The 16,953-nt window shown below is 39.5% G+C and overlaps 1 protein-coding gene across 2 annotated transcripts in view; it reads left to right on the forward strand.

Moving 5' to 3' along the window:
• Nucleotides 1-16,953, forward strand: part of cdh22 (cadherin 22) — a 333,080-nt gene that overhangs the window by 253,482 nt on the left and 62,645 nt on the right. For both annotated transcript variants that reach the window (XM_074667232.1, XM_074667222.1), the window contains exons 6-7: nucleotides 9,497-9,616; nucleotides 15,133-15,300. In XM_074667232.1, coding sequence (XP_074523333.1) covers nucleotides 9,497-9,616; nucleotides 15,133-15,300 — 288 coding nt within the window. The remainder of the gene's footprint in view (nucleotides 1-9,496; nucleotides 9,617-15,132; nucleotides 15,301-16,953) is intronic.

The raw sequence follows: 16,953 nt of genomic DNA on the forward strand, positions 1-16,953 counted from the left end.
TTATCAATGTTTCCTCACAGCATGAAGGTTCATGGTTCTATACCCCAGCTGGACATGTGCCTTTATGTGTGGGGTTTGCATGTTCTACCTGACCATGCATGGCCCCCACCCACAGTCCAAAAACCTGCTCGCCAGATTGGTTGGTCACAAGAGTGTGTGTGCCTGAATGGTTGTTTGTCTCTACTTGGTCTTGTGTTCAAATCTATTGGCAGACTCACCATCAAACATGCTGAAATTTGGCACAAAAGTTTCTTAAGCATCTTCTCTAAATTCTTCTTCTGGGATGGAAAAAAGTAACATTGGTTCAGCAAATGGATCAAAGGTTTGATGGTGTAGAGTTTAAGGCCCTCCACAATAAGAATGTGAGTCTCCTCAGCCTCCTTAGTATTTGGAACAATTTCATTACCCAGGATGTTACTAAGTTCATTGTGTTCTCTGACTGTGCATAGATCGTCCTGGCTTCCTGAGCAGTGATGATCTCATACTGCTTAAAGCCATTTTACCAACTTAAATCTGATCTTGGGGCTTGAAGAAGTCATCCTGATTGACATCACATGTTAGCCCTGAAAGGGAAAAGCAGTAAAGATGATGGATGGATGGATGGATGGATGGATGGATGGATGGATGGATGGATGGATGTGTAAAGTTGTGTTTTCCCCCCATGGAACTATTCTTCACCATGAATCTTTTCACTGGCTCGCTTTTTTGCAATTGCACAGCAGACTTGACGCCATCTGTCAGTGGCTGCATTGAACTGTCCCTCTAACAACACTAGCAATGTTCTCTATACTTACAACAGCTGTCAGCTTTCAACAGCTGTTAATATTTGGTCAAAGGATGGAATTAAAGTGAGTGTTAAGAGTCAAATTTGCCACTGTATTAGTGATAAAATTGAATCATTACTTGGACAATAAATAGCCCTGCCCTGCTCAAACCAAGCTTGAGGAGAACTAACAGGAACTTAAATGAAGGTAGCTTAAACTACTGCCTCATCAGACTCAATTAATAGAGAGAATGTTTTTTTGATCCAGGTTTCAAACTGCTTTAAAAGTTCTCTAACTGATGTTTGTTCTTCTAGATCAAGAGCTGACAACTCCCTCTGTGTCTTCACAGAGACATTCACAAATTATGCAAGGCTATGATTTAAAGTCGACATGCCACATTGACCCACATTATTGTCTACAAAACACAGAATGATCCCACCCATTAAGTGACACCAGTTCAAAGGCAAACAAAGATTAGATTTACAAGCTCTCAGTGAAGATGAAAAATATCCCCAAATCCTTGTAGAGATCTTGGTGAGGATCAATGTAAGCAGGCCATTGGCTTTTATGACATAACAGATTTTTCTTCCTCTTTATACTTCATTCTTTCTCTCCCTTCTTTTGCTCCCTCTCTTCCCTCCCGTCTCTCTCCTGGGGCATTTATGTGGATGAGAGAGAAATGAATCACAGTAGAAGTAGTGAAGAAATAACTTTTCATGTGAAAACACCTCAGCTTTTATGGCTTTACTAAATGATCCATAATGCAGGCGGGGAGCACTCAGTCCTGCAGATTAAGGCGGGTCGGAGCGGGAGAAAGGCTCAGTGCTGCAGCCGTTAGACCCCTCCACTGAAGCCCGCTTGAGTACGGCACCAGCTGAGATAGGCACAAATCTCTTTTACGAGGCTGCCTCTTAAATAGCTGTCAGTCTAGTGTCTCACACGTGGCACACTCCTCCAGCTCCCCTCACAGTAATTGAACCATCTCTCCCAGAGTGCTGAAATAGTGTTGGAAGCCATTCCGACAGCCTGTGTTGATACCATTAAACCAAACTCATGCATAAATCTAAGTATATAGCCATCGTCACACACCCTCCATCGAATCCTCCACGCCCCCAAAACAACCCTGCTCCTCACTCCATTTCACCACAGATGGTGCAGGGCTTTGGTTTTCATCTGAATATTATTTACTTTATCCTTCAAGGGAAATTGTACACCACTTTAACATCATTTGCAACACAGACAGGAGTGCTATGTTATTATAAAGGAAAGACTAACCTTTCTTTATGTTCTTCCCAGCATGAAAATGTGTCTCAAGAGTGAGGAAAAGCAAGTTTCTTACTCAGTCTCAGTCAGCGACTAATGAATGAAAAGAATACCTTCACAACTCTAATTACTCATAATAATTTACTTCACATAATTAACTATTCATCTCACACACCTGGTGGGATTTTAGGCAGGAGTAAACATAATTTAACAATATAAATATAGACTTATTGACTGTAGCAAAGAAGTGCTAAATAAAGTTCGATAAACTGCTGCCATTCAACCCTGATTATGTCTGAGGCATTCACCGTTACTGTGGGATTAAATGAATAACAAAGCCATCTCCTTATAATACTTGCACAGCCATGAGCTGTTTTAACCTAGAGCCCCACGCTGTGCCAAGACACTGTGAGGGAACAGCATCGCTCTCATAAATACTTTGCAGAATGCCAGGAAACAGCAAAAAAACATGATTTGCTGTCATCACATTATAATACTGAAAATCACTTGTGTTATTTTTGAAAATTAGCATAATGAAAATTATAACAATGCTGACTTTTCTTTCTTTAATGCTGTTTTGATGATGAGACAAACAATGCAAATATCTTCAGGCTGCATACATTAGCTTCGTCTTAAGTAGATGTACTTGGAGCATGAATAGTGAGGGGGCTAATATCTATAATTATTCTCTGTTTTGCAAGTGTCACAAGCTGGTCCATAGTTTTAACAGTTAAGAGGTTGCATATGTTTAAAGATGAACCTAAGTGAGCTGGAAGGAAATGTTTGGTACCCAGTCAGTCTACAACAACAAAAACTCAGCCTTCTACCTGATAGTATGTGAGTTGATAAAGGTAACCACCATCAACAGGTATTTATGTTTTATTCCTGGTCTGCAATCCTAGATTTCAGTTCAATCTTTTTAAAATTCTCTATGAGGACTATGGTTTAGCATAGATTGCTGGGACACCAGACATAGATTTTATTTTTTTAAGGATAAAAACAATGTTTTCCTTGAGCTTTTGTCACCCTCTGTCTTCAAGACATTACACTTGCCAAGGTGTGCATTTGTTTATGAAACAAATAAATGGGGGGCAGATCTTATTTTTAACACTACTTTTCTTTTTTCAAGACAACTTTCTGCATGATGCAAAGCAAAGAATGTGTTTAATATAGATTTTAGCGCTCTTATTTGAAACATGACATCAAGTGAAGTTTGTAAACTCATTTTGTGGCGTTGTTTAGTGCAAACTTCTCACTACTATGATTTGCTGTCTGTCATATATTTATCAAATGTATTTTCAGTCTTGAGTCTTTGGGAGAGCTAGAATTTTTCCGAGAGCAGTTGCACTGTCATGAGGATGTTACTCTTACCAAGGCCATGCAAATGAATAGAGAGCAGGTCTTCTTTTTAACGCTACTTTTCTTTGTCTGAGACGACTTTTTGCAGGACACAAAGCACGTAGCTCTACTGTTTAAAACACGACAACAAGCCAACTTTGTGAACTCTGTTCTTTGAGATGTGTCTGGAAGTTACGTGTACATAATGTGTCCATAATATGTTATATTAGTAAATCTTAAAATAGACCACTGCAGACTAACTGCTGCAGGTTGGAATGAAAATGATCACCAACAACTTAACCGTATTTCAGCTTGTGCTCTGTCACTCTCGTGCTTAGCTTTCTTCTGCTCTTCTGTCCTTTTTTTTTTTTGCCAGTCCCACTTCCTTGTCCAAAATCACTACAAATAGTATCCAAGAAATCCTTTACAGCTGAAAAAAACACAGATGTCATTTCTCACTGCTAAACTCTGGCGTGGTGTTGTCTTGGGGTCTGTGTGCCATAAATCAATCCTGCCGGACCCAACGAGGAGCTGGAAATGGAATTTGGAAATAACCTATTTCGGCATTGATGATCCCATTTTGAATTGTGGATTTTAAAAAATCCAGCTGATAGAGAGAAGTAGCATGTAGAAATAAATGTTTTTGGAGCTGTTGATCTAATTCTGGATTGTGGATTACAAACAAAAATGAGACCATCTTAGGATCGCTTCTAAAAGTGTTTTCACAGGGCCTGAAGGAATCTCTAATATATTCACAGACTACTGTGTTATAGCAAAACTGTGTTTTTACAGTAGTATTTTCAGAACAAAGACAAAAAAAGGTGTGCATGACTTTATGACTCAGTCTCATGAGTGATGTTGCAGGGATAACAAAGATTATGAGATTTTTGTCGTATTGCCTCATCTCAACTCTAATGAATGTGCCCATGTAGAGAAATAAAAAGAGACAAACTCTCATATTTTGTTTCTTAAAATGATTATTGCTACAATGCTCGCTGTCTCATCAGAGAGCAATTTGTGATTGAAGTTTTCATTTGTGTGAAAAAACAACTCTTAGGCTAATGAATATCTGTGGCTTCTCCCCATTAGACATACTTCTCCTATCAGTGCAATATGCATTACATTGGAATCTGAGAAAGTCAATAATTTTTATTGAATCCCCACAAGTCCATCAACAGCAGAATCTGCTTAAGTGAGACACCAACCATGCCAGCAAATACAGTAAGTAATGACTTCTCCTGCTGAAAACACTGATGCAAGCTCGAGCTTTAATAAGAGCCTGAGTGCCAAACTCCCTGCTTCACTTCTCTTTTTAATATAAACACAATAAAGAAGCATTTGCATTTATATAGTCCTTCCAAGCCACCTGACGTTGCTGGCAGCCCAGATACCCAGAAACAGCTGAGCATCAAACTGATTGTTACCTGGGGAAAATTAAGATAAGGGAGTAATCCCATGGAGGAAAATGGCTTTGTTGGACTCACAGCAGTGGGGCCAACCAGGTAGGCAGAATTAACAGACCCCTGTCTGTTGTCAGTAATGAAAATCCCCAGCCTCTATACAGCCTTATGTTTTCAGTGTGATAAGAATGATATCTCACTCATCCCCCAACTGGGATGCAGCATATCTCCATCTTCTAAGGATCAGTCTGCTGTGCACCGTTATTTGGCTGAGGTAATGACTGTATGATATGACTTAGAATATGAATTAAAAGCTCATTCCATTCTGGTTAATATGCACTGCTATGAATCCCCCTTGGAGCTGCAATATATTCGTATTTAACCGAGAACCACATGGTGTTGTTGACACTACCGGAATTCTCATTTCTTTGGTTTTGCTAAGAGAGAGAGAAAAAAAAACACTCATCCTCCCATTTGTTTGTCCATTTGAGTTAGTTCTGCTCTAAAGCCTGTGCAGTGGATATTCCCACTGTGACATCATCCACTGGTCCACTGCTTTTTGAAGTTTGGTGTTTGCAGGTTGGTGGTCTATAAAAAATTCACACCCAGAGAAGTCTCCTACGGATTTGGGAACTGTTTTTTTTTTTTTTTAAACACCACAAAAATGGTGATTTCAGCTCTAAAGCGGGGTGTAAATATGAGGCTCTACCAGCGTTTACTCACTTTTTGGTGTCAGCCTCAAGTGGACGGAAGTGGAACTGCAGATTTTGCCTATTTCCTCTCTGAAAGATGCAGCTTGGTTTCTTCATCTTTAGCATACCTGAGGATATCTTACTTCCAAGTCATCTTTTCAATTGCAGTGATGTTTGTAATCATGTCAAATGCAGATCCTTATTTGTTTCACAAGTAACACAGACTAGGATGACTAGTGCTTAATTTGCTATTTGTATGTTAGCATGCAAGATGAACAGTTAATAACAACAAAAGGGGAGAACAAAAAGATGCTATAGGTGACAGCAACAGGCTGGTGATCTTAGCGCTCTGGTTTAATGACCGGGTGACTTTAATGGTAATCTACTTGCCTCAGCCCTCCTCTTTCCCCCCATGGAGCTCCGTCAGATGACAGGAAACAAACACTGCTCTGACACTTCCTGCTAATTAGCCTCATTAGCATACAGCCATTATGCGGCTGGACAGTAGCATGACAGGTCTCTGGGAAGGGCTACAGCTATGACCTTTGGTGGACACCACCAGCTGTCAGTAATTACCCCCAGCATCAGGCAGAGAGATGGAGACAAAGACGGACTCCTCGTCCTTGAGGACCTATGGCACCCAAGAGTGTCTCCCATTTTATTTTCCTCGCCCTGCAAGACAAATTATTTATAGAAGGAAAAGAAATGCGCTCACATGCTAAAAGGCAAGTATACGCTTGTTTCTAAAAAGGAGGACCTTAAAGTTTTATAAGCTGTAGGCTGAGCTTTAACTAAAATGTGTGACTAAATGGGGAGATGCACTTGTGTTTTTTTTTTTTCTGCCAGAGGCTTTTGAACGCACGCTGTTGACAAATATACTACACTGAGTGAGAAATAATGACTTAAACACCATTGCTCCACAAATCCACAATTTTAAGCCTTCATGTGGAAATGGCTGTATTCTCTGCCTAAGCGCTGGTAATCATGAGTAATTGTTTGTTGTAGATATCTTAAGCTTCTAGCAGTCTTTGAAGCTATAATGTTGACTTTATGACTCCACGTTTCCTTTCATCTCTAAGCGTAACTTCTGCTCTGATTAGAGGCAAACCACTCCAAGCACTGGTGTAGTAAAAAGGTAATTTAGCACATCAAAAATGGTTTGGGAAATTATGTGCATAGAGATGAAATAGCTACCTGGTGTATTGCATTAATCTCCCTCCTCTGAGTATTGTCACAGACAAGATTGTGTAAAAAAAAACTAAACTGGTACATCCTCAAATACTGGTGAGGTCCCAGATTTCCCAAACCACACAGTAATAACAGGTCTAAAATAAGGCCACAACAATGATGCTATGAACACATTGATTTTCACCAAATACTGCTTTAAAGCATTTATTGAAGGAATATTGACAAACCCTGTTGTTGAAAGTCAGAGTGTGGCAAAAAAAACCCCAACAAGACCTGAAAAGTTTTTTAATTTCTCTGGCTCACTTCCTTTTTAATACACCGGTGTGAGGAGTGGTGTTTTCTATAACTTTTAACCCTTTTAATTACAGTAATCTTTGGTTATAATTAGATTTGCATTAATTAGGGGTCTGACTGGGTCGACTGACAAACAGTTGTACAGCTGCATACGAGGAACCCGAACACCTGCCTAGGCTGTACTTCTTTTTCTGTTTCCTGGTTGATTAAAAGTGAGTTTGGGGCTCGGGTGCTCATGGTCTTGGGGTTTAAATGTGCCTCATATACAGAAGTTAGAGTCCTTGTTGGAGTAGATGCAGGTTCGACTCCTTGCTTCAACCATTTATGCACAATGCCCCCCACTTTTATCATCACATTTCATGTCTCTCTTCTACTGTCCTTTCCAATAAAGGCAAAAGCGCCCTAAATTATAACTCATAGTGATAAAAGAAAAAAAAGGCCTTAGTCAGCACATTCTGCATGGCAACCATCCTAATGACTAACAACCCCTGATGGGCTCAATAAAGTCTCAGAGTTGAAGTCACTGAGATTTTAGTCTTTGCGATGGTTATTTTCCAGTTTGAAGCCTTGAGTTCTTTATTTTGATTATCAGCAGTTTTTGTTTGGGATCAGTAGATGACCATATTCTGAACAAGAGGGTGGATCTGAAGTGCTGCATTCTGTAATTGTCTCTGACAATTTTTTTTTAAACCCCTGTGTGTTGTAGATTATACACTGAAGAATTTCCTGCCTTATTGTCACTTTAACTTGAGACAGGACTACACTTCAGTGGCGATTGCTCTAAGACTGAAAGGGAAGCTCAACTTCCCCTAAAATGTCCCCCAAAAAAGTGGTGATATGTACTGCTGTGTGTACATTTCATTGACAAAAATATGCGCTTGAAATCCTTCATCTTTTGTTCAGAATCAGCTACCTATCACAGGTAACTGGCTCGACCGCCTTCTCATTTATCCCCGCAGCGTCTTAGGGCTTTAACACAGTCAGACGCTGGGCATCTTCTGACTTCAACAGGGAAGCATAGAGTGGGTTGTTCCACTGTGGAAACTGGACGGTCATTGGATAAACGCTGGGCTTTGTCCCACCCATTGGACGCTGAGCGTCTCTGGGGGTCTATGAGACAGGACGCCTGGACGGTGGGCTTCCACATGATGATTGGATGATCTGTCTGAGGCCGAATCCCTTTCTGTTTGACGGTGAAATGAGCCAGTCAAGGATCTTGACGTATAACCCTCCACCGGAGCATCATCTGAGTTTTATATTGAGTTGTCCTGGACTGATCCAGAGGCTTTATCGATCCCCATTGAGTTTACCTTTCTTAAAAACGATGAGCGTTGTGTTTAAAAATTTTCTCTCTTTTCACCAATAAGCAGCTACAGCTACAGCTGCGGAGCTTCTCCCCGTCACTCACACTTACAGCCTGTCATAGTCTCACGTAGCAGCTCCAGCTGCTAGCAAGCTGGCACTGAGGGTAGAATTTACGTTTAAATAAATAAACAAATGTATGATGTAGGCTGGAAAAAAAATAAGCTTCCCCTCCTTGACTGACCAGCAGCCACCACTGCTACACTTTACTGTTTACCACTAATAAGATGATGCTGTAATAACAAATATGACTGGAAACTGGCAATCAAGGAAAACCCCCAAAAACTCAATATTTTGAAACACCAAACCAACTGAAAGGTCAGGTCATTTTCTCTCCTGGCTGAATTTAGCTCAACGTTTTTTTCTTCCATATAGAAAGATTCATCTTAAAGATATTTTTTTAAACCATAGGCTATGTGTGCCTGTAATATTTCATATATGGAAGGGGACTTATGTTTTAAAAACTATTTGTAAATGCATAAATGTGCCTAAAAATGCATAATCACACCCATGAATGCGTTTTTAGATCCACAGATGTGTAATCTGATCCTCACATCTGTATCAGATCAACAGATATGTTCTGAGGTCCACATATACTAACAAACATTCACAAATGTGTATTCAGACCCAAATACGCATACACAGATCTGAAAATATGTTGACCAATTTGTAGATGCAAACATGGTTATTTATGGCTCAATATTTTTGCTCCAAGAACTGAAACTACACTCAAATCATCATTTGCAACTGGGGCTCATTTCTAACTTGGCTTCATAATTCATTGTGCAGCAAATCAAAGCATGCTCAGACTTACCAGCTTTTAATGACCAAGTTTTTACAAATACAGTAGGTTAACATATTCATAGATGTGAATGTGCATTTGTACATCTGTGTGCACACCATTGAATTTGTGTACTCAAATGTAAAACTGAGTATACATTAGCTGATCCATAATATATGTGATAATATATCCATAATATATATATATGTGTGCAAATATGTGCTCATATGAGACTCTATCCATGCATTTCCAAACTGTTTGGCTGCAATATTAGTTCCACAACAGTGCCTGCAGTGTCAGAAGCACCAGTTTCACTTACCTAAAGAAAAACACCCACATACACATACCTTCTGTCCATGTAGAGGCTTCTTTTCTTTCTTTCTTTATCATCATACTGTGTCTTTTTTTCAACAGGAACATCTGTAATGAAGGTCACTGCCTCAGACGCCGATGACCCTACATATGGCAGCAGTGCTAGAGTGGTATACAGCGTGCTGGATGGAGAAAAGTTTTTCACTGTTGACAGACACACAGGTAAGAATCTTGCAGAAACACAATCAGCCTCTCCTACACCTGCATTGGTTGTTTTACCTCTGTTTTTCTGTAGCTTCTTATCTTTTCTACAATACCTAAAGCTGAGGGACCGTTATTCCCACATCAGTTAAAATTGTTCCAACTCCAAAAATCAATTTGCTAAAAACAAGACACTTGATGATGTTTTAATCTATAACCACTGCCCCCTTTTCTGTAAAAACCCAAATCACCATTAAGGGATAAATCCCTGGCTCTAAACAGTATTAAGTTTAACCCTTCAGGTTATCTTAACAGACTGTTTTTGACAAGTGTTCAGTCACCATAAAAATAGCACATATGGTCTTCAAATATTCTATGCAGGGTGATAAATTAAACATGTGTATTTACTTTATATGCTCTATTCCTTCATTTTTACTGGGAGCAGCACATTTGCATGATTACCTAGCATTTTAGGTTTTATTCCCACCGGATCTAGATTTACCCTTGTAAATTTCTCACCATTTTTTTATGCATAGAAAAATCCCAACTCTCCAAATAGTCTGGGCTTATCAGACTAACACCAACCTGACCCACAGTGTTTCAGGAGTGGCTTAACATTGGTGTTGCCTTCAAATTCCCCTCCAGGGAAATGCACTAAAGTTTTAATGATTCCCTTTTTGGTCTCCACCACTTTGATTCGGTCAGCCTGGGAGCGAGGATGATAAATTGCTCTGCCTTGGTGGGACCAGCTAGGAGACTGGATGCTTCATTCCAACTTAGGTCTCCCGACCCCTTTTCCACCCACACTCTTCCCCTCTTTTGTAGGCAGGCGGGCCAGTCTAATAGGTGCGAGTCAAGCAGGTCAAAATAAGGAGGAGACAGAACAGCTGTGAAGTCTGCCTCATTAATATCACTCTCACTCACCTGAACAGCAAACCTGAACAGCGTGTGGCTGTGTTTCCCTGGTTGTTTTGATTGTCTGCAGGTGAATTCTAGTGGGGTGGTTTTATAGGGACTGCACTATACAGTATATGAGGAAATTTCTTCTTTTTGAGACCTTGAAAAAAAGATAGTTATTTAGATATAAGCACCTACTTAAAAATACACAGATTTTCCCTTTCTTTTAGTCAGACTTTTGGTGCAATTGAAGATTTTGTTGTTACTGCAGATTTACACTGCAAAAAAATGAAATCTTGTCAAGTGTTTTTGTCGTATTTTTAGTTAAAAATGTCTTTTTATACTTGATATGAGCAACATTCAAGTGGTAAGTCAAGGAAAATGTCTTGTTTCAAGTTATTTGAAGACAAAATGAGGTCTGAATTGCTTGGATCAAGTAAAAAAAACTGCAGATGGAACAAAAAAATGTTCTCAAAACTTTGCTTAAAACTAGAATAATGTCTTAATACAAGTATATTTAGTCTTGTTCCATTGCCAGATTTTTTTTTCATTTGTTTCAAGCAATTCAGAACTCATTTTTGTCTATGAAAAACTCAAAACAAGATATTTTCTGGACTGGTCAGGTCAGTTTGACTCATAATAAGTCTAAAAAGATATTTTTTACTGAAAGAAATAGAGAATCGCTTGAAAAGATTTCTTTTTTTTCCTGTGTACGCTGGGTCTGTAAAGAAAATACACCTGCTCTTTCCATCTTTAATTTTTATAAATAAAAAGTGATCTAAAATGATTAGGATGCAGGAATTTTATCTGTACTTTTGTTGTTTGTAAAAAAAATGTCTTCAATAAATTTGGGGAAAAAAATGGCCTATTGTTGACAAAAAAAAAAAAAAAATAGTTGTGTAACCTTGAATTGGAATTTATACCAAATTAATAAGAATAATATTCTGTGTTGAAGAAGAATCAAGTGGATAACAATGCCTGCAAAATGTGGGGATGCAATAAGTGATATGAAGAACCACTACGCCACCTTGAGTGTCCCTGAAAGGCTTTGGAGCCAGTTTGCCCTCTCCAAGAGAAAACTTTGAATGCAGAGATGTTAAGAACTTCAGCTCCTCAAGTGTCTGCCTGAGGCTGGCTCTTAAACCTCAAGAAGCCCCATTAACATGCTTATCTTTGGAGCAGTCAGAAACATGTTAACTCGGTGCAAAAAATAAGTCAGAGTAGTCAGTTTCACCATTTCTTCACACTGAAAGATTTGTTTTGAAGATAAAAAGATAACTTTTGTATTATTTAGGGCAGGATTGATCTGGCTGATGAGCAGACACATAATAACTATTAGCCAGGAGGCTGAAAGCCTGCTCCAACTCCACCTCTTTGCTAGTTCAACTGAAGATGGGTTTTCCAACATGGCGACTGCTATTATTTGAATCAAATCTGCCTCAAAAACCAATGGATGATGTCACTGAGAAAATATCCATGTGGATCATTGCACCCCTCACTTCTGGAAGGTGATGACCTTCCTGCACCGTGAGCTTGAAGCGACACTGCATGAAAACATCAGAGCAGCTGCAGCACCTATGGATCATATACTATTAGAGGAAATGACACCTTGACGCGGGCGACCTGACACCTTGGCCTAAAAGAAACTACTTCTTTTTAACCTTAAAGCTGTGACAGAATGTCTGCACTGTAGACACAAAATGGAATTAGATTCCCATAGCCTGGTGAGATGAAAACAGAAATGTAATTGATGTGAGTGGAAAAATGATTGGAACATCATCATTTATTTTATATTAATGTAATGCATTAACATACCGAGGCACTATTTCACAGTCGGTGTACATGGCCCTATTACTCGGTTAAATTGGTTAATGTTAAGGCGACGTGATGGGCATAAAATATGGACCACATAGACTTTAGTGACTGCACTACTGAATACAGACCATGTAGACTTCTTTATTTTCAGCCATGATAACAGAGCAGTGTTGCTGTAGCCTTTTTGGGGATTGGGACTTTCCTTCTGACATCCCTAATTTAGATGCATCCCTTCTGGCTTTTGGTGGATGAAAGAGGAGCATGTCATCTGTCTCCCCCTTTAACTCCAGCGCTGCATGTACTATATTTTGTCGACTCATGGCCCAGGGTTAAATGTGACTGGAATCAGCGAGTTGTGTACCCAACATAATGCAAACCTTAGGGACCCCGGCTGAACACCAAGCCCAGGAAATGCATCAACAGATTCTGATGCGGAAACTCCCAAGGGGTGAAGTGGAATTATATTACTACTGAACAGTACACCAGCCAGCTACTGATGCTGCTGCTGCTGCTGCAGTTGGGCCAACAAGGAGAGATGTGCAAACCAATAGGGACTATGTGCCAGTTTGCTCAAGCAAGATAAGATAAAGAAGATACAAATATTGTATCAAACACAACAGTTTGCTTTACAGAGCCTGGCTGACTAGGTTTGGAGTAACCAGATTTCTACTTTGCAAAAGATTGGATGGGTACAAATGTTTTTTTTCCAGGGTTTTGGATCTGACTATCTGCAACTCAAATAAGGATGTTGCACTTAAAAGATGCTGTGAGGAGGATCTGCCACCCCCTGGCCCGGAGTCTCTTGTACACTGTTATGAAGACGTGACTTTTAACCAGGCGTGTGTTTGTTTTGGAACAAATTTTCTTTGTTCTTTTCTGTTCTTTTCTTTGTTTGAGACAACTTTTTACTGGATATAACGCAACAAGGTAAGGTATTTATCAGTACAGTGGCGTAGCACTGTTGTTTGAAACGTGACAACAAGCAAATGAAAGTTGATACCGTACATCAGTAACCAACTTTATGTAGCGCTACTAGCAACCCGGTGCTACAACGTATCTGTAAGCCAACGTGACCACAAGCAAACTGTCAGTTCGTATACTAGTTTAGTAGCTGTCCATATGTAGCACTGTCAGCCCGGTGCTCTGAGACATGTCTGTAATGTGTTACGTCAGTAAATCCTGGTTATGTCCTGCCAGCGCTCATCTACCAAGCAAAGCTAATGTAACGTCACTCTTCATTTTATTGATTGACTCTCAAGTTTGAACAGACCACTGCAGAAAAACTGCTGCATGTGGGTTGGAATAAACATTAGCACAAATAACTTAGCCCCTGTATTAGCCTTTAGCTCGGGCTCTGTCACTCTCCCATTTAGCTTTCTTCTGCTCTTCTGTCCTTTTTTCTGTCTGACAGTTGGGCTCCGATGTTCACGATTAATCACAGAAATAGTTTTCACTTTTTTTTGTCTATGAATAACTCAAAACAAGACATTTTCTGGACTGGTCAGGTCAGTTTGACTCATAATAAGTCTAAAAAGACAAACACTTTTATGCTTTCACATTCTCAACATTGCTACCCTGGAGGTGGACCAGAGTTAGTGTGTATGTGTGATTAAAGATGAGTTTTTAGTCAGTGGAACTTTCAGTAAATATTTTCAGGAGGGAAGATTTCTGCCTTGTCTTCTGATTATGACTCATGAAGGCTTGACAACCTATTCAGAGCTGCAAAAAGCACTTTAGCGAATGCGTGAATGTTGTTTTTGGAGAGGGTAAGATGTCAAATTGAATGTATGCCGCCAAGTTCAACTGATCTCAAGAATGGTCTTGGCAGTTAAATGCACAGTTTCTGAATCAAGGTTTTGATAGTTCTGTACATTTCAGTGCTCGTGAGAACTTTCAGTCAGAAAACATTTATATCCCCATGCTGGTCAAAAGCAGTACTTCTCAAATTTTTGGCTGATTTGGTTCTGTTTGAGTAGGACATCTAATCCTTTATTCTTTTGAAAGCCAAATGTGTTACTTTTCTGGAATGTTAGACATAAATAAAAATAAGAGTCTCTGCAGCTTAAACCTAATGAATTTTCTTGACACGTACTCAGCAGAAGTGGTTTCAAGCAATCAAAATGAATTTGGAAATAATCATTCCTGTTGCTGATATTCTGGTTTGCTTCATAGGCCATAGAAGCTTCACTACTTATTTCAGTCTATTACACTGGCAGCTCAAACACCCCATTGGATATTTAACGAGATTCTAAACCTTGATATGTAATTTTACAAATTTCCAAGACTGCAGAGGCTTAAAATTGAAAGACATACATGGCTTAACCCAATCTACAACCTGTTTAACCCTTCTTTGTCTCCTTTCAAAGCTAAAAATGATCATGTTTGACTCTTTACATTACGTCACCTTTTCTCTGTCTCTTGTTGCTTTTCAGAAATCCAGTTCTTAGGTTTGATCAAAGGTTTTCTCATCATGGGAGAGCTGTAATGCTGTTGAAGGTGGCTGAATTGTACCTTCTCTATGCCCCCTGTATATATTTTTTTCATTTAAATACAGCTGAGCCATAAAGTCGTGTATGCACAGAGGAGCAAATATGACACAATCTCTTCCATCCAGCCAGTCTGAGGAGGTGAAATGGAATGTGCTGCACTTGTGTCTCCATAATAAAGTGCTTAGAGGCAGTTGATTTTCAGCCCACGAGGGGAAGTGTAGTCGGATATTACATAAGTGCTAACTACAAATGTAACCTTTCCAACTCCCTGCTCTCTCTTTCTCTCCATCCCTCTGTCTTTCCCATGCAATCCCTCCATAATCTCTCAATCATCAGGTATTATCATGACGGCGGTGGCAGATTTGGACCGCGAGACGCAGGATCGTTATGAGTTGGTTGTCAAGGCAACAGACATGGCAGGACAACTGGGCGGTCTCTCCGGCTCCACCACGGTGACCATAGTGATCACCGACGTTAATGACAACCCACCACGCTTCCCACAGAGTGAGTTTCTGATGCACATTACGTTTCCTTAGACAGAGACAGAGGTGATGTCACACCAGAGGAGCTGTGTGAGAGTCAGAGATGACTGAGAGGGAGAGAGACAGAGGTGAGTTTTGAAAGAGGTGGAAAAACCATGGGGAAAGTGTATTACTTGATTGAAGACTTACAATATACTTTGCAACCTGAACAACGCTTACACCCAAAAACAATCAGCCACTGTAGTAAATGCCTGACTTGTGGTGTAAAGAAAATCCCCTCTCTTAAATTTATGGGCCTATCAAACCTTCAGCTCATAACAAAAGAGTCTATCAAATATGGAGAAGCGATGTGTTCCACTGCTCGTATGATCATTCCTGGAAAGCAGGGCTCAAGAGGCGACTCAATCAATACGCCTGATCGTTCCCTCATGGTAATGCTATTGATTTATGATGGTGAGGTGGTTTGGGGGATAAATTGTTTTGAGGTGCACACATGTGCAACAGATATTATGGGGTGAAATCTGTCTTACTCATTGGCTATATGGACAAAATTAATTTGATTACTTTGCCAATTGGTTCTTCTTTTCAGCCCTCACTGTTTTTGTCTTGTCTTGTCTTGCTTTTAAAGCTGGAGGTGACCATATTTGGCAGACATGGTTAATGGTCAATGTTGAAGTGATTTTATTCGAATTGTTGTCCTATTGGTATCCATTTGAATGCGACCAAATGTATTACTAAGGAAAGCTCAAAGCTAGTGTTTGAAAAAAGCATCAGATTAATTATTTTCTAAAAAAAAAAAAAGAGTCATTTGAAGTAAGACATTCAACCACTTCCAGCAGGACGGATCCATTAAAGCAAAAGGTTTTTGTACCCAGTCGAGTCTCCCCCTATAGGCTACTGAAATAAAATGCAGATCAGGGGTCTATTTTTTTTCTTTTAACGATATATTCATCAACAACCATTTATGCTCAAGTGAAAAGAAGAAATGTCTTCATTTAAAACCAAAGGCTAAGGACTCTTCTGATAGATTTGAGTTCAATTAACGGATGTTGCAGGATACCAGGGATGGGTAACTTTCACATTTGAAACAATACGGAGCCTATGCTTGGTACCTGACAATCGGTATCAGCACTCAACAGTACAAGTTTTTGGTACTTTTGTGTGTGTTTAGGGATAAAAAAAAATTTGTTTCTTTGATAAAAAAATATCTTATTTTTTCAATTCACACATTTATTACTCTTTAGAACTTACAATATTCTTCATGTCCAGTATGAAAACTCTTCCACTCCCTCACAGTCACAAGGATGCATTTTGGTACCGAAACATGGTGCCTTTTGAATTTACATTGATTGGTACTTGGTACTGAAGACAGAATTCGGTTGGCACCTATAAATGTACCTAATTTGGTACCTATCTCTACAGGATACACTTTAAGTGAATGTAAGTTTTCAACATTTTTTATGGGTTGTCTCTAACAAGAGTTAATATGATGAGCTTCGTCTTGTTAACAAAGAGCTGTTTTAACTGCAAAGTGCCAAAAAAAAGTATGGAGTAGCTCTCCAAAAACTGTCATTTTGGACAGCACTGTAAGGCCTCATGTCACTACAGATGAAAAATAAAACGGCAGATGGTTTAGTCATCGCTCCTTTGGAGTTTTGTCAGCTTCAATGGATGA

The sequence above is a fragment of the Halichoeres trimaculatus genome, unplaced genomic scaffold (assembly GCF_033239565.1).
Source record: "Halichoeres trimaculatus isolate MK-OKI-2021-1 unplaced genomic scaffold, fHalTri1.1 fHalTri1_scaffold_1, whole genome shotgun sequence".
In the NCBI taxonomy this organism is placed as follows: domain Eukaryota; kingdom Metazoa; phylum Chordata; class Actinopteri; order Labriformes; family Labridae; genus Halichoeres; species Halichoeres trimaculatus.